Source organism: Pseudophryne corroboree, chromosome 1, assembly GCF_028390025.1.
Source record: "Pseudophryne corroboree isolate aPseCor3 chromosome 1, aPseCor3.hap2, whole genome shotgun sequence".
In the NCBI taxonomy this organism is placed as follows: Eukaryota; Metazoa; Chordata; class Amphibia; order Anura; family Myobatrachidae; genus Pseudophryne; species Pseudophryne corroboree.
Window position 1 is genome coordinate 1,069,365,608 of NC_086444.1, and position 27,196 is coordinate 1,069,392,803.

Below are 27,196 nucleotides of genomic sequence, written 5' to 3' on the forward strand. Positions count from 1 at the left end.
CGTAAATCCTTTCCTCGAAATGTCCGTCTCCCTGGGCACAATTCCTATAACTGAGGTCTGGAGGAGGTGCATAGAGTGAGGAGCCAGTTCACACCCATTGAAAAGTCTTAAGAGTGCCCATGGCTCCTGCGGAACCGTCTATACTCCATGGTCATGAAGAGGACCCCAGCATCCTCTACGGACTAGGAGAAAAGGATTTAACGGTAGGTATCAAAATCCTATTTTTTCATTTGTATCATGTTGCATTTAAAACAAGTAGATGGAAATTGGGGACATGCGGATGGAATTTTTTCATGACCTGAATTTTCATTGTTTCTTGTCAGCCTCAACCAGCCGGCCCATGGGAGAAGCCTAGTGAGCCAGCTTTTATCCAGACTGCATTGCCCTGTCCGCCATGTAAAGTCCCCATACCAACGTAAGTACTTGGCACTTGTGCACTACTAGTGTGGGTACATGAGAGTAAGCATAGAACCATAATTAGACATAGAAATTGCTGTTGGTTTGTGCTTTGCATACAATGCTGGTGAAGTTAGGTAGATGAGATGACCTTCATAAGTCAGTTGTGTAGATGCCAATGGAAGCTGTATGTTTGTTGAGCACGTACATTGAGAAAAACAAATCATGTGACCAAAAAGTTTTTATCTCCTTAAAAATGTAACTAAGGGTGACATTTACTAAGCAGTGATAAGTGCAGAGAAGCGAGCCAGTGGAGAAGTGGCCCCATCAACCAATCAGCAGCTCTGTATAATTTTATAGTATGCAAATTATAGCTGTTACTTCAGTGCTGATTGGTTGCCATGGGCAACTTCTCCACTGGCTCACTTCTCTTCTCTTATCGCTGCTTAGTAAATGTCCCCCTAAATCCTGTATTGTAGAGTTAACCAGTCCCCGTTATTTCAGAGACCTTCCAAATGCATTTCATTTTTAAATTACTTGTAAGTCCGTATTCTGTTCACTGAATCTGCTACTGACGTTTGGGGTGGCACGTGATTGGAAACTAAGCAGTGTAACTTGCTGTCACCAAGGCAGTGTATTTATTTTTTCCCCAAGACAAGGCTGCTACTTTCATTAGCTTTGCCATTGTTGTATGCAAGTGACTGGATTTTTTTTTTTTTTTGCATGTTCCTTCTATTATGCTACACATTGGGGACTGTTTTAGGAGACGGGGGTTCATGTTACATTAATATCCTTTGCATGTTTTTATTGCTTCCTGTTAAGGAGGATGTTTTATGATGATGAGATGTCTGGCCGTGACAGCAGAACATGACTGATCTGTGGTTTAATGATAGCAGAGGCAGACTGTCCCCTTCTGCTTTTATACATCACTGGCTCTAACACAAAGTACAACTTTTACATGGATATACCAAGTAATAAAATAGTTGATTATAGCTGGGATTTAAAAAAAAAAAAAAAAAATCAGGCTCTGAGGGTTATTTACGAACAATCCTCAAGCGTGCGAAATTGAACTAAAATCAGCCATTTGTTTTACCTCATAGCTTTCACTAGATGGACAACAGACAATATGGTGACACCTCCTGAATCTGTGATTAGAACAGCACTGACCTCTCTGTTAGTCCTGTAACTTTACCCCCTCTCATTTGTTTTAAACAGCTTGAATTCCTTCTTACTTTAGTGTAGAACTTTGAAATTGGTAATATTCATTCTATAGGCCCATACACACTAGTCAGTTTTGAGCTCAAAGTAGGTCACTTTTGGCGTTTTGAGCTACTTTGAGCTCAAAATCTCCTAGTGTGTATGGACGGGTGATGAGCGCTCCGCATCATCGCTGGCCGCCGCCATCCATCGGCTTGTTTTGCAAGCAGAGTGAACCACTTTCCACAGTCTCCTACTGTGAAAAGTGGTTCACCTCCGTGAACATCGCTCAGTGTGTATGCACTGAGCTATTTTCCTGCCAGCGATGTTCACATCATCGCTCTGCATACACGCTGGTCAAAAACGCCCAGTGTGTATGTACCTTTAGGGGTATATTCAGTAGATGTCAGATCCTGACAATGTCAACACAACTTTTTTTTTTTTTTAAAGTCAGATTGACATTGTCGGAAACGGGTCTGAAACCTGTCGGATTTAGCCGTGTTTCCGACAACACACATGTCGCCGAGCCACGTGCTTTCCGATGAGTCTGAATACCCGACTTGTCAGAAAAACAGAGCCGGCATTGACTCGGTCGGAACCCCTTCCGACCTAAACAAGTCAGAAACTACTGTCTTTCCGACAAGACAGCAGTTTCTGACTCTAATTGAATACCCCCATTAGTCTGGAGTGCTTAATGTTCTGGTAATGCATTGTTATACCTGTCCATATTTTACATTGCTTTTGTTATCTACTTTCTGTGGTACCGTTTTGACAGTATATGTTATTGTCACCTTCTTGGCCAACCAAACTAAGGCATTATAATCACAAAAAATATGTATATGTTACAGCATTAGCATAAAGTAGGTGTCTCAGTCCTTGCACACTCCGAGGCACGCTTGTACACCAGGGAAGGACTATGTTACAGCATTAATATAAAGTGGGCGTCTCAGTCCTTGCACGCTTGTACACCAGGGAAGGACTATGTTACAGCATTAATATAAAGTGGGCGTCTCAGTCCTTGCACGCTTGTACACCAGGGAAGGACTATGTTACAGCATTAATATAAAGTGGGCGTCTCAGTCCTTGCACGCTTGTACACCAGGGAAGGACTATGTTACAGCATTAATATAAAGTGGGCGTCTCAGTCCTTGCACACTTGTACACCAGGGAAGGACTATGTTACAGCATTAATATAAAGTGGGCGTCTCAGTCCTTGCACGCTTGTACACCAGGGAAGGACTATGTTACAGCATTAATATAAAGTGGGCGTCTCAGTCCTTGCACGCTTGTACACCAGGGAAGGACTATGTTACAGCATTAATATAAAGTGGGCGTCTCAGTCCTTGCACACTTGTACACCAGGGAAGGACTATGTTACAGCATTAATATAAAGTGGGCGTCTCAGTCCTTGCACACTTGTACACCAGGGAAGGACTATGTTACAGCATTAATATAAAGTGGGCGTCTCAGTCCTTGCACACTTGTACACCAGGGAAGGACTATGTTACAGCATTAATATAAAGTGGGCGTCTCAGTCCTTGCACGCTTGTACACCAGGGAAGGACTATGTTACAGCATTAATATAAAGTGGGCGTCTCAGTCCTTGCACGCTTGTACACCAGGGAAGGGCTTGTAGCAGTGTTTGTATAAAGTCACAGAAGCAATACCAGAAGAAGAAGAACACATGGACGCATGTTTTTTGAGACTGCCTGTTTGAGCACTTGTGTCACACCAATCCTCCTGTTCACCTCTAATCAGATTGCACTGCCAATGTAAACCAAAGAGTATACAATTAGTGTGATGCCATTCAGCAAGTTTTGTTTCTATCATGGGTGCTAAAACATGCCAAATATCCAAACAGCTTGTTCTGTCTGTGATTTAACATTTTTGCTATTCAAAGCTACAGTATACAGATTACAGTTCCAGTCATTGCTCAATTTATGAGCTGCTGCTGTCCAGCTAGTAGTCAGGCTAAGCAGTGCATTATTCACCTTCTGCAGCTGTCCTCCTCTCCCATTATGCTCTGAAATATGGTATAGTCCTAAGGGATCACTGAACATTACAATACTATATCTTGCCCAAAACAGCTATTAATAACGGTCATAAAAATGAATGTAAAAATAAGATTTTAAACCTACCGGTAAATCTTTTTCTCGTAGTCCGTAGAGGATGCTGGGGACTCCGTAAGGACCATGGGATAGACGGGCTCCGCAGGAGACATGGGCACTTTAAGAAAGACTTTAGTTCTGGGTGTGCACTGGCTCCTCCCTCTATGCCCCTCCTCCAGACCTCAGTTAGAGAAACTGTGCCCAGAGGAGAAGGACAGTACGAGGAAAGGATTTTGTTAATCCAGGGCAAGATTCATACCAGCCACACCAATCACACCGTATAACTTGTGATAAACTACCCAGTTAAGAGTATGAAAAAACATAGCATCAGTGCAGGACCGATGCAACTATAACATAACCCTTATTGAAGCAATAACTATATACAAGTATTGCAGAAGTAGTCCGCACTTGGGACGGGCGCCCAGCATCCTCTACGGACTACGAGAAAAAGATTTACCGGTAGGTTTAAAATCTTATTTTCTCTAACGTCCTAGAGGATGCTGGGGATTCCATAAGGACCATGGGGATTATACCAAAGCTCCCAAACGGGCGGGAGAGTGCGGATGACTCTGCAGCACCGATTGAGCAAACATGAGGTCCTCCTCAGCCAGGGTATCAAACTTATAGTATTTTACAAAGGTGTTTGAACCTGACCAAGTAGCAGCTCGACACAGCTGTAGTGCCGAGACCCCTCGGGCAGCCGCCCAAGAAGAGCCCACTTTCCTGGTGGAATGGGCCTTGACTGATTTCGGTAACGGCAATCCAGCCGTAGAATGCGCTTGCTTAATCGTGTTACAAATCCAGCGAGCAATAGTCTGCTTTGAAGCAGGGGCACCAATCTTGTTGGTTGCATACAGGACAAACAGCGCTTCAGTTTTCCTGACTCTAGCCGTCCTGGCCACATAAATTTTCAAAGCCCTGACCACATCAAGTAACTCGGAATCCTCCAAGTCACGCGTAGCCACAGGCACCACAATAGGTTGGTTCATATGAAAGGATGAGACCACCTTAGGTAGGAATTGAGGACGGGCCCGCAACTCCGCTCTATCCATATGGAAAACCAGATATGGGCTTTTATGTGATAAAGCCGCCAATTCCGAAACTCGCCTAGCCGAAGCCAAGGCTAACAACATGACCACCTTCCACGTGAGATATTTCAACTCCACCGTTTTAAGTGGTTCAAACCAGTGTGATTTTAGAAAACTTACCACGTTAAGGTCCCAAGGTGCCAGCGGAGGCACAAAAGGAGGCTGAATATGCAGCACTCCTTTTACAAAAGTCTGAACTTCTGGAAGAGAAGCCAATTCTTCTTGAAAGAAAATGGATAAGGCCGAAATCTGGACCTTAATAGAGCCTAATTTTAGGCCCAAATTCACTCCACTTTGTAGGAAGTGAAGGAAACGGCCCAGATGGAATTCTTCCGTAGGAGCATTCCTGGCCTCACACCAAGAAACATATTTTCGCCATATACGGTGATAATGTTTTGACGTTACATCCTTCCTAGCCTTTATCAGTGTAGGGATGACCTCAACCGGAATGCCTTTCTCTGCTAGGATCCGGTGTTTAACCGCCATGCCGTCAAACGCAGCCGCGGTAAGTCTTGGAACAGACAGGGCCCCTGCTGCAACAGGTCCTGTCTTAGAGGAAGAGGCCACGGATCTTCTGTGAGCATTTCCTGCAGATCCGGATACCAGGTCCTCCGTGGCCAATCTGGAACAATGAGGATTGTTCTCACTCCTCTTTGTCTTATTATCCTCAACACCTTGGGTATGAGAGGAAGAGGAGGAAATACATAGACCGACCGAACACCCACGCTGTCACTAGGGCATCTACAGCTACTGCCTGAGGGTCTCTTGACCTTGCGCAATACCTCTGTAGCTTTTTGTTGAGGCGGGACGCCATCATGTCTATCTGTGGCAGTTCCCACCGACTTGTAATCTGTGTGAAGACTTCCTGATGAAGTCCCCACTCTCCCGGATGTAGGTCGTGTCTGCTGAGGAAGTCTGCTTCCCAGTTGTCCACTCCCGGAATGAACACTGCTGACAGTGCACTTACGTGATTCTCCGCCCAGCGAAGAATTCTGGTGGCTTCTGCCATCGCCACTCTGCTCCTTGTGCCGCCTTGGCGGTTTACATGAGCCACTGCGGTGACGTTGTCTGACTGGATCAGAACCGGTTGGTCGCGAAGTAAGGTCTCCGCTTGACGTAGGGCGTTGTATATGGCACTTAGTTCCAGGATGCTGATGTGAAGACAAGTCTCTTGACTTGACCAAAGACCTTGGAAATTTCTTCCCTGTATGACTGCTCCCCAACCTTGGAGGCTTGCGTCTGTGGTCACTAGGATCCAGCCCTGTATGTTGAATCTGCGGCCCTCTAGAAGGTGAGCACTCTGCAGCCATCACAGGAGTGATACCCTGGCCCTGGGGGACAGGGTGATCAACCGATGTATCTGTAAATGTGACCCGGACCACTTGTCCAGTAGGTCCCATTGGAAAGTCCTCGCATGGAACCTGCCGAAGGGAATGGCCTCGTATGATGCCACCATCTCTGACACCTGTTTTGGTTTCAATAGGTTCCTGACAAGAGTCATGAGTTACTGGGCCTTTTCTATTGGGAGATAAACCCTCTTCTGGTCCGTGTCCAGAATCATGCCCAAGAAAGACAGACGAGTCGTAGGAACCAACTGCGACTTCTGGATATTGAGAATCCAGCCGTGATGCTGTAACACTTTCAGTGAAAGTGATACGCTGTTCAGCAACTGCTCTCTTGATCTCGCTTTTATGAGGAGATCGTCCAAGTACGGGATAATTGTGACACCTTGCTTGCGCAGGAGCACCATCATTTCCGCCATTACCTTGGTGAAAATTCTCGGGGCCGTGGAGAGACCAAACGGCAACGTCTGAAATTGGTAATGACAGTCCTGTACCGCAAATCTGAGGTACGCCTGATGAGGTGGATAAATGGGGACATGAAGGTATGCATCCTTTATGTCCAGGGACACCATAAAATCCCCCCCTTCCAGGCTTGTGATGACAGCTTTTAGCGATTCCATCTTGAACTTGAACCTTTTCAAGTATAGGTTCAGGGATTTCAAATTTAATATGGGTCTGACCGAACCGTCCGGTTTCGGGACTACAAACATGGTCGATGAATATCCCTTTCCTTGTTGGAGGAGGGGAACCTTGACCACCACCTGTTGAAGATACAATTTTTGTATTGCATATAACACTATCTCCCTTTCCTGGGGAGAAGTTGGTAGGGACGATTTGAAAAATCGGCGAGGAGGCACTTCTTCGGATTCCAGCTTGTAACCCTGAGAAACAATTTCTATTGCCCAGGGATCCACCTGGGAGTGAACCCAGATGTGGCTGAAACTCCAAAGACGCGCCCCCACTGGGCCGGACTCCGCCAGTGGAGCCCCAGCGTCATGCGGTGGATTTTGCAGAGGCCGGGGAGGACTTCTGTTTCTGGGAACTAGCTGTGTTGTGCAGCTTTTTTCCTCTGCCCCTACCTCTGGCAAGAAAGGACGCACCTCGCACTTTCTTGTTTCTTTGTGACCGAAAGGACTGCATTTGATAATGCGGAGCTTTCTTATGCTGTGAGGGAACATAAGGTAAAAAATTTGATTTTCCAGCTGTAGCTGTGGAGACTAGGTCCGAGAGACCTTCCCCAAACAATTCCTCACCCCTGTAAGGTAAAACCTCCATATGCCTTTTTGAGTCGGCATCACCTGTCCATTGCCGTGTCCATAGGACTCTTCTGGCAGAAATCGACATAGCATTTATTCTAGAACCCAGTAGACTAATGTCTCTTTGAGCATCTCTCATATATAGGACAGCATCTCTTATATGCCCCAGGGTCAATAAAATAGTATCCTTATCTAGGGTATCCATCCCCTCAGATAAGGTATCCGTCCATGCCGCTACAGCACTACACACCCAGGCCGACGCAATTGCCGGTCTGAGTAAGGTACCTGAATGTGTATAAATGGACATTAGGGTAATCTCCTGTTTGTGGTCAGCAGAATCTTTGAGGGCAGCCGTATCCTGGGACGGGAGGGCTACCTTCTTGGATAAGCGTGTTAATGCTTTGTCCACCCTAGGGGAGGATTCCCATCGTAACCTATCTGTTGACTGGAAAGGATACGCCATAAGAATCCTTTTGGAAATCTGCTGTCTTTATCTGGAGATTCCCAAGCTTTTTCACATAACTCGTTCAGCTCGTGTGAGGGGGGAAAGGTTACCTCAGGCTTCTTTCCCTTGTACATATGTACCCTCTTGTCAGGGACATGGGGTTCCTCTGTGATGTGCAAAACATCTTTTATTGCCATAATCCTATATCGAATGGATTTTGCCAATTTTGGCTGTAACTTTGCATCATCGTAATCGACACTGGAGTCAGAATCCGTGTCGGTATCTGTGTCAACAATCTGGGATAGTGGGCGCTTATGAGACCCTGACAGTCCCTGCGACATAGGATCAGGCATGGGTTGAGACCCTGACTGTCCCAAGCTTCAGCCTTGTCTAATCTTTTGTGCAATGAGTTTACACTAGCATTTAAAACATTCCACATATCCATCCAGTCAGGTGTCGGCGGAGACACCACATTCATTTGCTCCCGCTCCTCTCTAACATAGCCTTCTTCCTCAGACATGTCGACACACGTACCGACACACCACACACACAGGGAATGCTCTTTCTGAAAACAGTTCCCCCACAAGGCCCTTTGGAGAGACAGAGAGAGAGTATGCCAGCACACACCCCAGCGCTATATAACCCAGGAATAACACAGTAACTTAATGTTTACGCAGTAGCGCTGCTGTATGTAATTTGCGCCGAATTATGTGCCCCCCCTCTCTTTTCAACCCTCTTGTCTACCGTGGTATAAGCAGGGGAGAGTCCGGGGAGCTTCCTCTCAGCGATGCTGTGGAGAAAAAATGGCGCTGGTGAGTAGTGAGGGAGAAGCCCGCCCCCTCGGCGGCGGGCTTCTGTCCCGCTTAAACTGTAAAATTGGCAGGGGCTCATACATATATACAGTACCCAGTTGTATATAGGTTATATTTTTGCCAAAACGAGGTTTATATTGCTGCCCAGGGCGCCCCCCCCCCCCCGCGCCCTGCACCCTTACAGTGACCGGAGTATGTGAAGTGTATGGGAGCAATGGCGCACAGCTGCAGTGCTGTGCGTTACCTCAGTGAAGATCATGAAGTCTTCTGCCGCCTCTGAAGTCTTCTTTTCTTCTCATACTCACCCGGCTTCTATCTTCCGGCTCTGCGAGGGGGACGGCGGCGCGGCTCTGGGACGGACGGCGAGGGTGAGATCCTGCGTACCAATCCCTCTGGAGCTAATGGTGTCCAGTAGCCTAAGAAGCAGGACCTTGCAACTCAGAAAGTAGGGCTGCTTCTCTCCCCTCAGTCCCTCGATGCAGGGAGTCTGTTGCCAGCAGTGCTCCCTGAAAATAAAAAACCTAACAAAATACTTTGTCAGAAAGCTCAGGAGAGCTCCTGAAAAGCACCCAGTCTCCACTGGGCACAGTATCAAACTGAGGTCTGGAGGAGGGGCATAGAGGGAGGAGCCAGTGCACACCCAGAACTAAAGTCTTTCTTAAAGTGTTCATGTCTCCTGCGGAGCCCGTCTATCCCATGGTCCTTACGGAGTCCCTAGCATCCTCTAGGACGTTAGAGAAAGAAAACTGAAGTGAAGTCTGGAAGAGGCGCTTTTTCATGTACAGGCTTTCATCTGTGTGCTTTCATTTTATCCATTGCTTCACTCCAAAGGTAATGTTCTAGGACAGTGGTCTCGAACCTTAATTGGTGTGTGAGGTACTTTTGGAAAATAAAACCTCTGAAAGAGCTACCCCCTCCTCCCAGTGCGCACGTTCCTGCGAAAGTGGGTGTGGCCTTACAACTATAAGTAATGCCCCCCCCTCCACATAGTGGCAGATACACAAGTAATGCCCCCCCCCGCATAGTGCCAGATACGCAAGTAATAACCCCCTGCATAGTGCCAGATACTCAAATAATGCCCCCCCCCCACCACGTAGTGCCAGATACACAAATAATGCCCCCCAGCAGTGCCAGATACAATGCCCCCCGCACAGTGCTCACCACTGCTGGCCTCTTATACGCTGCCAGTGCTGTTCCTCCTGTGTGAGGGACGGAAGTGGAGGAGAGCACAGTGCAGCACACGCCTCTCCTGTCTATGACGTCCGGAGAACGGCTGCGGTGAGGGTGATAGTCTCCGGCGGCAGAGCCGGCCCTAGGCATAGGCAAACTCGGCAAATGCCTAGGGGCATTAAAATGATATGTGGCATGCCTATATTCTGTGTAGCATTTCATATGCAGATACAGCCACAGTCTCAAAAAGTTTATAGACATGCTGCATATCATTTTAATCAGCAGAAGCTGCTTGTGCATCCTAGCCACATAGCAATGCAAATAAGCTGCATTTTCATCAAAAAGGCACCCAACGTTAGCATTGAAACAAGATTTATGAGGACACATCTGTATCTAAGCAGAAGCAGAAGTCACAGTGTTAGCGGCCGTATGAGTGCTGTGTGCGAGTGGGTTGGTTGTGCAGTAGTGTTTGGCATATGTGTAAGGGGCATTAAGTGTCATGTGTAAAAATGCATTAATAATGTATGGCAAATGTGTAAGGGGCACTGTGTTTCATTACGTGTATAAGGACATGAATAATGTGCGGCATATGTGTAAGGGACATTATGTGTATTAGGGCATTAATAAAGGTTGTCATAATGTGTAAGGCGCATTATGTTTATAAGGACAAAAATGTGTGTCATATGTGCAAGGGGCATAACTGTGTGGTATTATGTGTATACATCCATTACTAATGTATGGCATTATGTGTATAAGGTGCTCTGCTGTGTGGCGTAATGTATAGAAAGGGCAGTACTATGTGGTCTAATGTGAATAAGGAGCAATTCAGTGTGGTGTAATGTGAATAAGGGGCACTACTGTGAGGAGTAATGTATATAAGGGAAAGTGGTACTACTGTATGATATAACGTGCATTAGGGACACTATCGCATGATAAAATGTGAATAAAGTTGCAGTACTGTGTGGTGTAATTTGAATTGGGGGTACTATTGTGTGGCCATGCCCCTTGCCAGCAAAAACACGCCCCTTTTTGGACTGTGCGCCGAATGTGCACACTGTTCCTATTTAAAATATAGGGGGTAGGGAAACTTAAAATAAGGGCTGCTATGGGTTAGGGGTGATGGTGCTGGGAAAGGGGCGCACTGTCAGAGGTAGAACTTTCGGTGGTGCTTGAGGGCACCAGCCAAAATCTTGCCTAGGACATCATATTGGTTAGGGCCGGTAGCCGCGGGCGTTTGAAATATGGTGCCGGTAAGTGAGCCGATGAAAGCTCGTGGTCCGGCAACCACTCAGGTGCCGCCGCTGCCGGTCCACGAGCTCTGATTGGCTGACGGCCGGCACCATATTAAAAATTAAGGGAATGCCAGTGATTGCCCAAGCCCGTGCGCTCTGCGAGCTACCGAAAATACTGCGGCGAGCTACCAGTAGCTTGCGAGCGACGGGTTGGCGATCACTTCTATAGATTATTGTTGCTGTTTCAGCTAGACGATGATGATGATTATTTTTATATTGAAATAAATGCATAGTAATACATGCCTAATGTTGTTTTTTTGTTTTCATAACTTTTTTCAGGGAATGTCTTGGCAAACATGAGGTAAGCATTTCTCTTTTCAGATAACACATAAATTGCTATATAAACCAATATGGGTGCTGGTGCATTATAACCCCAACAAGCTTAAAGTGCAATTCACCTGTTTACCACTTAGGGGGATATTCAATTAGTGCAGACTTTTTCCGACAGTCGGAAAACCTGCACTAATTTGACCATTGGCTATTCAATAGCGGGTGTTTTAAATAGGTTTTTACTCCGTTTTCACCATGCCTTTTTTATTTTATTTTTTATTTTTTTTAGTCGAATTGGTATATGCGAAAATGGACCAAAAAACTGTCAAAAACCTGCGAATTCAACAAAACACGTGGATCGGCCGCGAATTTGCAGATCCACGTGGTTTTCGCCCGTCTGGAAGTCGAAAAATCATGGCAAGCTTTGAATAGATTGAATGTGAATTCGACCTGCAAACTGGCGGAAAGTGGCGTTTTTTTTTTTTTTCAGCTTAAAACGGCACTAATTGAATACCCCCCTTAAGTGCATGGTATCATTAAGTCTGTTCTTTTACATAGTGAAAGTAGTACTGTAAATGAGTATGTAATATCTGAGAGGTAATGAATATGAATGGTGGAAAGCAGTGACAAGTTTCAGCTATTTAACATCACTAGTACAGTATAACCTAAAGTTCATGACAGTGAGGCCTATCAGTGCAGCAGTAATCTGTACAATATGTACATTGGTTCAAAAAGGTGCCAAATCCATCTGAACACGTTTACAGCAATGGAAAAATGCTGAGGATATGAAACTGAAGTGACTTTGGTCATTCTTTGCTCATGTATTCTTTCTCCTTCATCCACTAGGGGCCACTGGAGCGCAGTTACAATGGGGAAATAGTAGGCAGTAATTGGGAGCTGGCACTTTAAAATTCTAATACTGTGGCTAGCTCCTCCCCTACTATCTCCCCTCCAAGCCAGTCTTAGTTAGTGCCCGAGGAGAGCTGGTTCACTTGAGTTTTGGCTGAAGATTTTTTTCTTTATTATTTTTAATTTTCTTTCTTACACACACAGACTGGCAGCTCTGCCACTGCCAGTCTGCACCGCGGGAGCTGCCGGCGGGGTCCCATCGCAGCTGCGTGCGGCTCGGGATGGGCCCGGCTGAGGGAGACACTGAGCTCTCCTGAGCTGGCCGGACACCGCTGCGTGCGGCGCGTGTCGGGGCCGCTCCACCAGCAGAAGATTCCGGCAGCATGGCAGCGGTGAGTATCAGTGGCCGGACACCGCTGCGTGCGGCGTGTGTCGGGGCCACTCCACCACAGAAAAGGTGAGTGTGTGCTTCCTCTACTCCCCCCTCCCCCCCCCTCTTCCCCCCAGGCTCTCTGCAGTGTTGGGATCACAGGGTGGCAGGGGGGTTTGAATAAGGGGTTAATTTTATTATTTCTCTATCGTCCTAGTGGATGCTGGGGTTCCTGAAAGGACCATGGGGAATAGCGGCTCCGCAGGAGACAGGGCACAAAAAGTAAAGCTTTCCGATCAGGTGGTGTGCACTGGCTCCTCCCCCTATGACCCTCCTCCAAGCCTCAGTTAGATTTTTGTGCCCGGCCGAGAAGGGTGCAATCTAGGTGGCTCTCCTGAAGAGCTGCTTAGAAAAGTTTAGCTTAGGTTTTTTATTTTACAGTGAGTCCTGCTGGCAACAGGATCACTGCAACGAGGGACTTAGGGGAGAAGAAGTGAACTCACCTGCGTGCAGGATGGATTGGCTTCTTGGCTACTGGACATCAGCTCCAGAGGGACGATCACAGGTACAGCCTGGATGGTCACCGGAGCCTCGCCGCCGGCCCCCTTGCAGATGCTGAAACAAGAAGAGGTCCAGAATCGGCGGCAGAAGACTCCTCAGTCTTCTAAAGGTAGCGCACAGCACTGCAGCTGTGCGCCATTTTCCTCTCAGCACACTTCACACAGCAGTCACTGAGGGTGCAGGGCGCTGGGAGGGGAGCGCCCTGGGAGGCAAATGAAAACCTATTTGGCTAAAAAAATACCTCACATATAGCCTCCGGGGGCTATATGGAGATATTTAACCCCTGCCAGAATCCATTAAAGAGCGGGAGACGAGCCCGCCGAAAAAGGGGCGGGGCCTATCTCCTCAGCACACAGCGCCATTTTCCTTACACAGCTCCGCTGGTCAGGACGGCTCCCAGGTCTCTCCCCTGCACTGCACTACAGAAACAGGGTAAAACAAGAGAGGGGGGGCAAAATAGTGGCAAAAATTATATTATAAAAGCAGCTATACAGGGAGCACTTATTATAAGGCTATCCCTGTCATATATATATAGCGCTTGGGTGTGTGCTGGCAAACTCTTCCTCTGTCTCCCCAAAGGGCTAGTGGGGTCCTGTCTTCGTTTAGAGCATTCCCTGTGTGTCTGCTGTGTGTCGGTACGTGTGTGTCGACATGTATGAGGACGATATTGGTGTGGAGGCGGAGCAATTGCCAAATATGGGGATGTCACCTCCTAGGGGGTCGACACCAGAATGGATGCCTTTATTTATGGAATTACGGGATAGTGTCAACACGCTAAAGCAGTCGTTTGACGACATGAGACGGCCGGACAATCAATTAGTGCCTGTCCAGGCGCCTCAAACACCGTCAGGGGCTGTAAAACGCCCTTTGCCTCAGTCGGTCGACACAGACCCAGACACAGGCACTGATTCCAGTGGCGACGGTGACGAATCAACCGTATTTTCCAGTAGGGCCACACGTTATATGATTTTGGCAATGAAGGAGGCGTTACATTTAGCTGATACTACAGGTACCACTAAACAGGGTATTATGTGGGGTGTGAAAAAACTACCTATAGTTTTTCCTGAATCAGAAGAACTAAATGAGGTGTGTGATGAAGCGTGGGTTGCCCCCGATAAAAAGATGCTAATTTCAAAGAAGTTATTGGCTTTATACCCTTTCCCGCCAGAGGTTAGGGCGCGCTGGGAAACACCTCCTAGGGTGGACAAGGCGCTCACACGCTTATCTAAACAAGTGGCGTTACCCTCTCCTGAGACGGCCGCACTTAAAGATCCAGCAGATAGGAGGATGGAAAATATCCAAAAAAGTATATACACACATACAGGTGTTATACTACGACCAGCTATAGCGACAGCCTGGATGTGCAGTGCTGGAGTAGCTTGGTCAGAGTCCCTGATTGAAAATATTGATACCCTGGATAGGGACAATGTTTTACTGTCTTTAGAGCAAATAAAGGATGCATTTCTTTATATGCGTGATGCACAGAGGGATATCTGCACACTGGCATCACGGGTAAGTGCTATGTCCATTTCGGCCAGAAGAAGTTTATGGACGCGACAGTGGTCAGGCGATGCGGACTCAAAACGGCATATGGAAGTTTTGCCGTATAAAGGGGAGGAGTTATTTGGAGTCGGTCTATCAGATTTGGTGGCCACGGCTACAGCCGGGAAATCCACCTTTTTACCTCAGGTTACTCCCCAACAGAAAAAGACACCGACTTTTCAACCGCAGCCCTTTCGTTCCTTTAAAAACAAGAGAGCAAAGGGATATTCATATCTGCCACGAGGCAGAGGAAGGGGGAAGAGACAGCAACAGGCAGCTCCTTCCCAGGAACAGAAGCCCTCCCCCGCTTCTACAAAAGCCTCAGCATGACGCTGGGGCTTCTCAAGCGGACTCGGGGGCGGTGGGCGGTCGTCTCAAGAATTTCAGCGCGCAGTGGGCTCACTCGCAGGTAGATCCCTGGATCCTGCAGATAATATCTCAGGGATACAGGTTGGAACTAGAGACAGATCCACCTCGCCGTTTCCTGAAGTCTGCTTTACCAACGTCCCCCTCCGAAAGGGAGACGGTCTTGGAAGCCATTCACAAGCTGTACTCTCAGCAGGTGATAGTCAAGGTACCTCTTCTACAACAAGGAAAGGGGTATTATTCCACTCTATTTGTGGTACCGAAGCCGGATGGCTCGGTAAGACCTATTCTAAATCTGAAGTCCTTGAACCTGTACATAAAGAAGTTCAAGTTCAAGATGGAGTCACTCAGAGCAGTGATAGCGAACCTGGAAGAAGGGGACTTTATGGTATCCTTGGACATCAAGGATGCGTACCTCCACGTTCCAATTTACCCCTCACACCAGGGGTACCTCAGGTTCGTCGTACAAAACTGTCACTATCAGTTTCAGACGCTGCCGTTCGGATTGTCCACGGCACCTCGGGTCTTTACAAAGGTAATGGCCGAGATGATGATTCTTCTTCGAAGAAAAGGCGTATTAATTATCCCATACTTGGACGATCTCCTAATAAGGGCAAGGTCCAGAGAACAGCTAGAGATGGGATTAGCACTGTCTCAAGAAGTGCTAAAACAGCACGGGTGGATTCTGAATATTCCAAAATCCCAGTTAATGCCAACAACTCGTCTGCTGTTCCTAGGGATGATTCTGGACACGGTTCAGAAAAAGGTTTTTCTCCCGGAGGAAAAAGCCAAGGAGTTATCCGAGCTTGTCAGGAACCTCCTAAAACCAGGAAAGGTGTCTGTACATCAATGCACAAGAGTCCTGGGAAAAATGGTGGCTTCTTACGAAGCAATTCCATTCGGCAGATTCCACGCAAGAATTTTCCAGAGGGATCTGTTGGACAAATGGTCAGGGTCGCATCTTCAGATGCACCAGCGGATAACCCTGTCTCCAAGGACAAGGGTATCTCTTCTGTGGTGGTTGCAGAGTGCTCATCTATTGGAGGGCCGCAGATTCGGCATACAGGATTGGATCCTGGTGACCACGGACGCCAGCCTGAGAGGCTGGGGAGCAGTCACACAAGGAAGAAACTTCCAGGGAGTGTGGACGAGCCTGGAAACGTCTCTTCACATAAACATTCTGGAACTAAGAGCAATCTACAATGCTCTAAGCCAGGCAGAACCTCTGCTTCAGGGAAAACCGGTGTTGATCCAGTCGGACAACATCACGGCAGTCGCCCATGTGAACAGACAGGGCGGCACAAGAAGCAGGAGTGCAATGGCAGAAGCTGCAAGGATTCTTCGCTGGGCAGAGAATCATGTGATAGCACTGTCAGCAGTGTTCATCCCGGGAGTGGACAACTGGGAAGCAGACTTCCTCAGCAGACACGACCTTCACCCGGGAGAGTGGGGACTTCATCCAGAAGTCTTCCACATGCTGGTAACCCGTTGGGAAAGACCAATGGTGGACATGATGGCGTCTCGCCTCAACAAAAAACTGGACAGGTATTGCGCCAGGTCAAGAGATCCGCAGGCAATAGCTGTGGACGCGCTGGTAACGCCTTGGGTGTACCAGTCGGTGTATGTGTTTCCTCCTCTGCCTCTCATACCAAAAGTATTGAGAATTATACGGCAAAGAGGCGTAAGAACGATACTAGTGGTTCCGGATTGGCCAAGAAGGACTTGGTACCCGGAACTTCAAGAGATGATCACGGAAGATCCGTGGCCTCTACCTCTAAGGAGGGACTTGCTTCAGCAGGGTCCCTGTCTGTTTCAAGACTTACCGCGGCTGCGTTTGACGGCATGGCGGTTGAACGCCGGATCCTAAAGGAAAAAGGCATGCCGGAAGAAGTCATTCCTACTTTGATTAAAGCAAGGAAGGAAGTAACCGTGCAACATTATCACCGCATTTGGCGAAAATATGTTGCGTGGTGCGAGGATCGGAGTGCTCCGACGGAGGAATTTCAACTGGGTCGATTCCTACATTTCCTGCAATCAGGATTGTCTATGGGTCTCAAATTGGGATCTATTAAGGTTCAAATTTCGGCCCTGTCGATTTTCTTCCAGAAAGAATTGGCTTCAGTCCCTGAAGTCCAGACTTTTGTTAAGGGAGTGCTGCATATACAGCCTCCTGTGGTGCCTCCAGTGGCACCGTGGGATCTCAATGTGGTTTTGGACTTTCTAAAATCTCATTGGTTTGAACCACTAAAGAATGTGGATCTGAAATATCTCACATGGAAAGTGACCATGCTACTAGCCCTGGCTTCGGCCAGGAGAGTGTCAGAACTGGCAGCTTTATCTTACAAAAGCCCATATCTGATTTTCCATTCGGACAGGGCGGAACTGCGGACTCGTCCGCATTTTCTCCCTAAGGTGGTGTCAGCATTTCATCTGAACCAGCCTATTGTAGTGCCTGCGGCTACAAGTGACTTGGAGGACTCCAAGTTACTGGACGTTGTCAGAAGCATTAAAAATATATATTGCAAGGACAGCTGGAGTCAGAAAATCTGACTCGTTGTTTATATTGTATGCACCCAACAAGATGGGTGCTCCTGCGTCTAAGCAGACGATTGCTCGTTGGATCTGTAGCACAATCCAACTTGCACATTCTGTGGCAGGCCTGCCACAGCCTAAATCTGTAAAGGCCCACTCCACAAGGAAGGTGGGCTCATCTTGGGCGGCTGCCCGAGGGGTCTCGGCATTACAACTTTGCCGAGCAGCTACGTGGTCAGGGGAGAACACGTTTGTAAAATTTTACAAATTTGATACTCTGGCTAAGGAGGACCTGGAGTTCTCTCATTCGGTGCTGCAGAGTCATCCGCACTCTCCCGCCCGTTTGGGAGCTTTGGTATAATCCCCATGGTCCTTTCAGGAACCCCAGCATCCACTAGGACGATAGAGAAAATAAGAATTTACTTACCGATAATTCTATTTCTCGGAGTCCGTAGTGGATGCTGGGCGCCCATCCCAAGTGCGGATTATCTGCAATAATTGTACATAGTTATTGTTAACTAATTCGGGTTATTGTTGTAGGGAGCCATCTTTTCAGAGGCTCCTCTGTTATCATACTGTTAACTGGGTTTAGATCACAAGTTGTACGGTGTGATTGGTGTGGCTGGTATGAGTCTTACCCGGGATTCAAAATTCCTCCCTTATTGTGTACGCTCGTCCGGGCACAGTACCTAACTGAGGCTTGGAGGAGGGTCATAGGGGGAGGAGCCAGTGCACACCACCTGATCGGAAAGCTTTACTTTTTGTGCCCTGTCTCCTGCGGAGCCGCTATTCCCCATGGTCCTTTCAGGAACCCCAGCATCCACTACGGACTCCGAGAAATAGAATTATCGGTAAGTAAATTCTTATTTTATTTATTTGTGAGACCCTGCTCTGCCTGTTAAACTTTTGTTACCACACGCGCCCGCCCGCTCGCCCCCCCCCTACCCCGTCCTCTCGCCCCCCTCTCCGCTCGGATCCCTGCCAGCGCGGCTCACAGAGCCGATACGGGGATCCGGCAAAAGGCGCAAAGCAACTTTGAATTTGGCGCCTTTGCAGAGGGGGGCGGAGCTTAGTCCCGCTCTGCACCGCCGGAAGTAGCGCGCGCTGGTGGCCATTCCCTTTCAGCAGCGCGGGACGGAGGAGCGCCACGGAGCACAGTCAGGCTGTTACAGTGTAGAAGGGGGGCACTGGGGGGCACCTATATCTTACTTACAGCCTGTCACTGCACAGTATCGTGCAGGATAGATCAGGCTGCTGTGGCTGCATTTTTCCCTGCTTTCCCCCCTCCCTCCCCTTCTGCCTATGGCTGTTTTACCTGTGGGGAAGGGTCAGAAGTGTTAGGTGCTGCCATGGCCAATAAAGGCTCCAAGGCAACACAAAAACAGGGTCAGATTTTATGTGAGGAGTCACAGCCATCGGCTCATCCCTCCTCAGAACCCCAGAGCGCCCCGACATGGACGACACAACTCAGAGATTATGTCCCTGCTGACTGGGGAACTTAAAGCCTCTCGGGAAGATAGGGAGGCGGCCCGGTTCCGACAGCTTGTCCAGGTACCGGAGCCAGAACCTGCATGGGCTGTCTCATTGGCAAAGTCAGTGGAAGGGCTTTCTAGGGCTGTGAACCCTTCCCAAGCCCCGTCCTTTAGCCCCCCTCACAGGCTTCTAAAAAGAGATTGCTAGCCTCTGTGTTGCAGGACTTTGACGATGATATGCCTCAATTAGATGAGGCGGGGTTAGATGTACAGGATATACAGGATGTTGATATACAGGATACTGATGAGGATCAGGTATACGGGGACTCTGAACCAGTAGCTCAGGGTATAGAGGCTCTTATTACTGCTATTCGCTCAGTATTACAGGTGGAGGAGACGGAGGACGCCTTACGCCCTTCAAGGTTTGGCACCAACCAATGCCTGCCGGTGACCTTTCCAGTTTCGGAGGAGCTGGATGCGCTCATAACGGCAGCCTGGAAACATCCAGACGCAAAATTTCAGGTATCAAGAAAACTGTTGTCTTCCTATCCTTTTCCCGCAGATAGCAGGACACGTTATGAGACCTCTCCGATTGTGGATCCTTCGGTATCTCATCTGTCCAAAAAGACGGTCCTACCGGTTCCGGGTGCAACTTCTCTTAAGGAGGCGTCAGATAGGAAGTTGGAATCTACCTTAAAGAATATTTACTCTGCGGCAGGGGTATTACATCGCCCGGCGCAGGTAGGTTGTTGGGTCAACAAGGCGATCGAAGCTTGGGCGGAGCATTTGTCCTCTGGAATTCGTGACGAATTGCCGGCGGATCAATTGATAGAGTTGGCGGAACACATCCGTGAATCAGCCCTTTGTGAAGCGTTCAAGGACATAGGTATTCTCGGAGCTAGAATTTCCGCTTTAGCAATTGCGGCCCGCAGAGCTCTCTGGCTCCGGCAGTGGCAGGCGGATACGGAATCCAAAAGGGCGGCAGAAGCGTTGCCCTTTACGGGTGAGTTTCTGTTTGGTAAGGATCTGGATGCCTGGATCTCTCAGGCCACCGGGGGTAGGTCGACTTATCTTCCTTCTGCTGCTCCAGCCACTCGCAGGCCATATAGGGGTCCCTCTTTTCGATCCTTTCGTGCCCCTTCCAGGTTTCGAGGCCAGGCCAGGGGTGGAGCTTCTACCTTCCGTGGCCATAGAGGTAGAGGCGGCGGCAGGGGTAGAGGTTCCGCAGTCTCAGCCCAGTCAGACGTTAAGTCCTCTACCACTACCACCGCATGACGGGCTTCCTTCCCACCTGGGAGATCACAGGGTGGCAGCTCGTCTGTGGGATTTCAAGGAGGTCTGTATACAGTCCTGCCCAGACGCTTGGGTCCGGGATCTAATCACTTGCGGTTACAAGCTCGATTTTCAGGAACAACCGCCCCAGCGGTTTTTTACCACGGGTTTGCCAGTTTCCGACAACCGGGGAGTTGCCTTACAGGCAGCGGTCCAGAAGCTTCTATCAGCAAGGGTAGTGATCCCTGTTCCCTCTCATCATCGGAAACATGGCTATTACTCAAGCCTGTTTCTAGTACCGAAGCCGGACGGCTCAGTCAAGCCAATCCTGAACTTGAAAGATCTCAATCCGTATTTGAAGGTATTCAAGTTCAAGATGGAGTGCCTCCAGTCTGTTATTGCGGGGTTGGAAAAAAACGAGTTTCTGGCATCCTTAGACATCAAGGATGCATACTTACATGTTCCCATTTGGCCTCCTCATCAGGCTTTTCTCCGGTTCGCAATACAGGACGCTCATTTACAGTTCCAGGCCCTTCCTTTCGGTCTCTCTTCTGCTCCCAGAGTGTTCACAAAGGTCATGGCGGTCATGATGGCCCTACTTCGGACTAGGGTGTGACAATTGTTCCCTATCTGGACGATCTGCTAATAAAAGCAAGCTCAGCAGAACGGTTACTTCAGAATATCCGGATGGCACAGGACCTTCTGATTCGACACGGGTGGATCCTGAATTTCCCGAAGTCTCACTTATGCCCCTCACAACGGCTATTGTTTCTGGGGATGATTCTCGACACGGTCCGTCAGAGGGTTTTCCTTCCGCAGGACAAGATACTGTCTCTGCAGACACTGGTAAGATTGGTTCTTCGACACCGTCGGGTGTCAGTATATCTGTGCATTCGCCTTCTGGGAAAGATGGTAGCAGCGTTTGAAGCTCTTCCGTACGGTCGCTTCCACTCTCGACCGTTTCAGCTGTGTCTTCTACATCAGTGGTCAGGATCTCATCTGTTCATTCGTCAGCGGGTGACGCTATCTCCAAAGGCACGGTCGTCGCTGCTCTGGTGGCTCCAGTCGACACATCTGTTGGAAGGAAGACGGTTCGGTATATGGAATTGGACTCTCCTCACCACGGACGCCAGTCTGCGAGGCTGGGGGGCAGTGACCCTGGAACATCGGTTTCAGGGGCGCTGGTCAATCCACGAATCCGCTCTCCCCATAAACATTCTCGAACTAAGGGCGGTGTACAATGCCCTGCTTCAGGCACATCACCTACTGCGCGGTCGAGCGGTCAGAGTTCAGTCCGACAACGCCACGACGGTAGCGTACATCAACCGTCAGGGCGGCACTCGCAGCCGTGCGGCGATGAGGGAGGTCACCAACATCCTTCTCTGGGCGGAGAAGTATGCTCTGTCCTTCTCGGCGATATTCATTCCGGGAGTGGACAATTGGGAAGCCGATTATCTAAGCCGCCAGGACATGCACCCGGGAGAGTGGTCACTACATCCCCAGGTGTTTTGGCAACTGGTACGCCGGTGGGGAAAACCACAGATCGACCTCATGGCTTCCCGCCGGAACCATCAGTTTCCTCTTTATTACTCTCGGACAAGGGACCCGGCGGCGGCGGGCGTGGATGCCCTCACGGCTCCTTGGAATTTCCGGTTTGTTTACCTCTTTCATCCTTTCCCGCTGTTGCCGAGGGTTCTGCAACGCATCAAGAGAGAAGACGCTCTGGTCCTCCTGGTGGCTCCGGATTGGCCACGCAGGGTTTGGTACTCCACCCTACACCTGTTGTCAGTGGCCGAGCCTTGGCCCCTGCCACTACGAGACGATCTTCTACAACAGGGTCCTTTTCTTTATCCAGACTTACGCAGGCTACGTTTGACGGCGTGGCTGTTGAGAAAGCCATCTTGAAAAGGAAGGGGATTCCTCGTACAGTTATCCCTACTATACTTCGGGCTAGAAAGTCAGTCACATCTTCTCACTACTACCGCATTTGGAAGGCTTATGTAGCCTGGTGTGAATGTCGAGAATTTTCTCCTTCCGTGTTTAGCTTAGCCCGTCTTCTCCGTTTTTTGCAGGCGGGTTTTTCAGCAGGCCTAAGACTGGGTTCACTAAAGGTGCAGGTCTCTGCTCTTTCGGTGTTCTTCCAGAAAAAGTTAGCCTTGCTGCCTGAGGTTCAGACTTTCTTTCAAGGGGTTCTTCGAATACAGCCTCCCTTCCGCCCTCCGACAGCGCCATGGGACCTCAGTCTGGTCCTTTCTTTTCTGCAGTCTTCATTGTTTGAGCCCCTGGAATCAGTAGAGATAAAATATCTCACCTGGAAGGTGGTTCTTCTCCTGGCGCTGGCTTCAGCTAGACGGGTGTCGGAACTTGGGGCTCTCTCTTGTAGGTCTCCTTACCTGGTGTTTCATGCGGATAGGGCCGAGCTTCGTACTCGTATGTCTTTTATACCTAAGGTGGTGTCTGATTTTCACATCAATCAGCCGCTTGTGGTCCCGGCCCTCTCGGGGGACTCTCCGGATTCGAGATCATTGGACGTTGTCAGGGCGCTCAAGATCTATGTGGATAGGACTTCAGCTATTCGGAAGTCAGATTCCTTATTTGTTCTCTACGATGCTGCTCGCCGTGGTTGGCCGGCTTCTCAGCAGACCTTGTCTCGATGGATTCGACTGAACATCAGACAAGCTTATTTGGCAGCTTCTCGGGAACCTCCATCTTCCATTTCAGCGCACTCCACGCGCTCTGTGGGACCTTCGTGGGCGGCTGCCCATGGGATCTCCATGACTACTTTATGTCGGGCGGCTACTTGGTCGGGCCGTCATACATTGTCAAATTCTACAAGTTTGACACTTTTGCGGCCTCTGCATCTCAGTTTGGCCGAGCGGTTTTACAGGACTCTCAGCGCTCTCCCACCCGTTTTGGGAGCTCTGGGACGTCCCCATTGTAACTGCGCTCCAGTGGCCCCTAGTCGATGAAGGAGAATCAGGATTTTGGTACTTACCGATAAATCCCTTTCTCCGATTCCACAGGGGCCAGTGGACGCCCGCCCAGCGCTGTTTCCTCCTTGTTTTTTGCTTAACGGTTTGCAGATCAATATATGACTGCTTGTTGAGTTCAGGTTAGCCTGTATTTTTTGTTAGGTTCTGTTCCAGGTTTGGTTTGTGTTATCCTGGTTTACAGGTCGTCATTAACCTCCTCTACCTTAAGGTTTGTTTATTACAGCTCTCCTCGGGCACAGTTTTACATAGACTGGCTTGGAGGGGAGATAGTAGGGGAGGAGCTAGCCACAGTATTAGAATTTTAAAGTGCCAGCTCCCAATTACTGCCTACTATTTCCCCATTGTAACTGCACTCCAGTGGCCCCTGTGGAATCGGAGAAAGGGATTTATCGGTAAGTACCAAAATCCTGATTTCCGTGCCTAAAATCATATTTGTGTGTGTGAAGTGTTAAAAAGTGTTTGTTAGATAGAGCCACGTGGGACCCCTTGAATGGCTGTGGCTGGGCTGCTTCAGGGCATTGCAATATAACACTTATACAGTGCTAAAATAACACTTCCTTTGTTTTTATAAATGTTCTATTTTCACGCCAGTATTCTTCACCCCTATAACACACTCAACGCATGCTCATCGTATCTAACTAACACTTTCTTAAATGCTTCACTTATGCCACTAGTGATGCCCTGGGGTGGTTTGACTGGCTAGTTTGGGGGTGTCCTACTCCCTGGACTTGAACCCTCAGAATATGACTTACCCAATGAGGTTACCTGCACGTAGAGGGTAAGCCCATAACCTTGGCCATGATTATGATAAAAACCTCTATATATTGCAAAGTTTATTATAATGCTAATTAGTAATGTTTGAATTGTGCACCTGCATCTCTATTTTCTCTTTGTGTGGGGCACTATAAGCCTTAGCATGGTAGCACCTCTCACTACATATAGGGCGGTATTCAAATGATATATCACGCCCAATCTGCTTTCTAAAATGATCCACGTTATCGTGCATATCGCGCCCATTCTAATCAGGTTTAGCTGCGTAAAGGGTTAGGGCACCCTCGCTACCCTGGGGGTAGCAAGCTGAAATGATAACACTCCCGTCAGTAGAAAAAGAATGAGTGTGGAAGGGGGCGTAAAGAATTGAATACCGCCCATAGTCTGATGTGTCATATGATACTGGTTTCTGTCCGTATATGGGACCCTTTTTGTTTTTTTTACACATTCGGTTCTAGTTAAACTGTCTTTATTGTGCATTTAGGATTTTGTAACCAGTTTTCAATGGCATGAAGATTAATCCGTTATTAATAGTATATTTAGTTATTCACAGTAATGTATCAAAGGGCTATTTGGAAAACATCTCCATATACTTACGCATGTAAGAGATATTCCTTTATTTGGAAAGCATGATTGAATTCCAGAAATAGTTGTAAGAACAGTTATATCCCTCTGTTCTATCATATGAATGATAGTTAAAAGGCAATACTGTATTCTTTTCATGTTTTAAATAAAAGGTTTGTCCAAGAGGGAGGGTGAATAAAAAAACAACCTTCTAAAATTAAAGTTGCACAAAAGACTAACCAAATCTGCTTGAAATTTTAGCATTCTCACTTAGAGGATTTAGGGGGTGCATCAGAGGTGGGAGCAGGTGAAGCTGCTCACCATGATCACCGTGTAGTGTACGCTAGAAGGCTATTCTCGCCTTGTAGGTATATACTTGGAGGCCCTGCTCACCATGTATATATGTGAAGGCTATTCTCACTTTGTAGTGTATGTGTGGAGGCTGTCCGCACCTTGTATGCTAGAAGGCCATGCTCGCCTTGTAGCGTATGTATAGAGGATGTGCTCGTCCTTGTAGTGTATGCTAGGAGGTCATGCTCGCCTTGTAGTGTATGCATGAAGGCCATGCTCACCTTGTAGTGTATGCGTGGAGTCCGCCCTTGTCTTGTAGTGTATATATGGAGGCCGCCCTTGCTGTGTGTATGCTAGGAGGCCGTCCTTGTCTTGTAGTGTATGCAAGGAGGAATTGCTCATCTTGTAGTGTATGCACATAGGTCACGTTTGCCATGTAGTGTATGCGAGGAGGCAGTGCTTGCCTTGTATATGCGTGGACGCAGTGCTCGCCTTGTGTATGTAAGGAGGCAGTGCTTACCATGGAGTATATGAGAGGAAGCCACGCTTACCTAGTAGTGTATGCAAGAGGCCACGCATCTGAGTGGATAACCATATGCTTACCGGTGTGGTGTTTGTTTTTTTAAATATACTTTTTTTTCATTGTCAGTTTAAGGACATATTGTCTTATTTTGATTTTTTTATTATATAGGTTGAGTATCCCATATCCAAATATTCCGAAATACAGATTTGTTTGAGTAATGTACACAAACTCTGTTTTAATACAAAAAGTTATTAAAAATCTTGTATTAAATGACCTTAAGGCTGTGTGTATAAGGTGTATATGAAACATTAATGAATTGTGTGACTGTAGACACACTTTGTTTAATGCACAAAGTTATTAAAAATATTGGCTAAAATTACCTTCAGGCTGTGTGTATAAGGTGTACATGTAACATAAATGCATTCTGTGCTTAGACTTAGGTCCTATCACCATGATATCTCATTATGGTATGCAATTATTCCAAAATACGGAAAAATCCGATATCCAAAATTCCTCTGGTCCCAAGCATTTTGTATAAGGGATACTCCACCTGTACTGTGTATTGCAAGCTTTTCACAGGCTGACAGATAACTGAGAAGGAGGATGTTGTTTCTCTGTAGGTGAGTCCCTTGCCATGTCATGCTGCTGGCCCTTTTTCATGTAAAAGGCCATGTGGACGCTTGCTTGCTTGTGGCAACCATACTTGCTCAAGAGAATGTCATAAAGTCACAGATGAAAATAATGATCGAGAAAAGGTGAGAACTTTGTATTATTTCTGTATTTTTCATTTTGCTGTTCTCTGACCCTACCAAAGTGTATAATCCAGCAGCAGTGAGGAATTATTCGAACAAGGGCTTTGCTAGATCTGCTAATACCATGTTCTGTATGGGAAGTAACACGAGACACGCACTCAGAAGGTGCACTGATCATTGTGTCTGCAAGCCAGAAAATAGTCATCTGTATCCCACTCATTGTGCGGCCGGTTCAGAGTTAATTTGACACATAGTGTAGATCACTTCGTATTGCACCAAATCCATCCCGATGGATTCTGGGCATGCTTTATATTTCTTTTACCACTGCTGATATTTTGACATGGCCAGAGATAGGTGGGAGAATAACTCTGTTACAGTATAGTTTATAAAGGTGGCTTATTTCTAGTCAAAAGTCGCTATCTGAAGCTGTGACCTGCTTCCATTGTGAAACATTAAACTAAGAGGAAAACATTATCCTATTACGCAACAACACTTCTGTCTGTACAAATGCAGAATTTAGTGACTCCCTGTCATATCACCATTAGAAGCAATATAGCCAATTCTAGTACAAAGTCACTGACCCTATCCACTATCTCAGTACTTACTAGTGATGTGCACCGGACATTTTTCGGGTTTTGTGTTTTGGTTTTGGATTCGGTTCCGCGGCCGTGTTTTGGATTCGGACGCGTTTTGGCAAAACCTCACCGAAAATTTTTTGTCGGATTCGAGTGTGTTTTGGATTCGGGTGTTTTTTTTCAAAAACCCTGATAAAGCTAAATATTTATCTTATATAAAACCCTTTATGAGGTCTAAGAACACTGTACGCTATTTACGTATGGAGTACCGTAAGGGTACGCTCGTTGCGTAACGATCGCTTAGCCGTGGTCGAGACGCTCAAGCGTCACGTTCGCTCACGGCCGAGAGATCACAGGCAGGCACGCTATTGGCTGCCGGCTAACGT

General features: G+C 47.7%; 1 protein-coding gene across 1 annotated transcript in view; it reads left to right on the plus strand.

Annotated features, from left to right (window-relative positions):
* Positions 1–27,196, plus strand: part of NFXL1 (nuclear transcription factor, X-box binding like 1) — a 202,595-nt gene that overhangs the window by 122,138 nt on the left and 53,261 nt on the right. Inside the window, exons 15-17 of the mRNA XM_063920974.1 lie at positions 324–415; positions 11,387–11,408; positions 26,104–26,238. Of these exons, the coding sequence (XP_063777044.1) occupies positions 324–415; positions 11,387–11,408; positions 26,104–26,238 (249 nt within the window). The remainder of the gene's footprint in view (positions 1–323; positions 416–11,386; positions 11,409–26,103; positions 26,239–27,196) is intronic.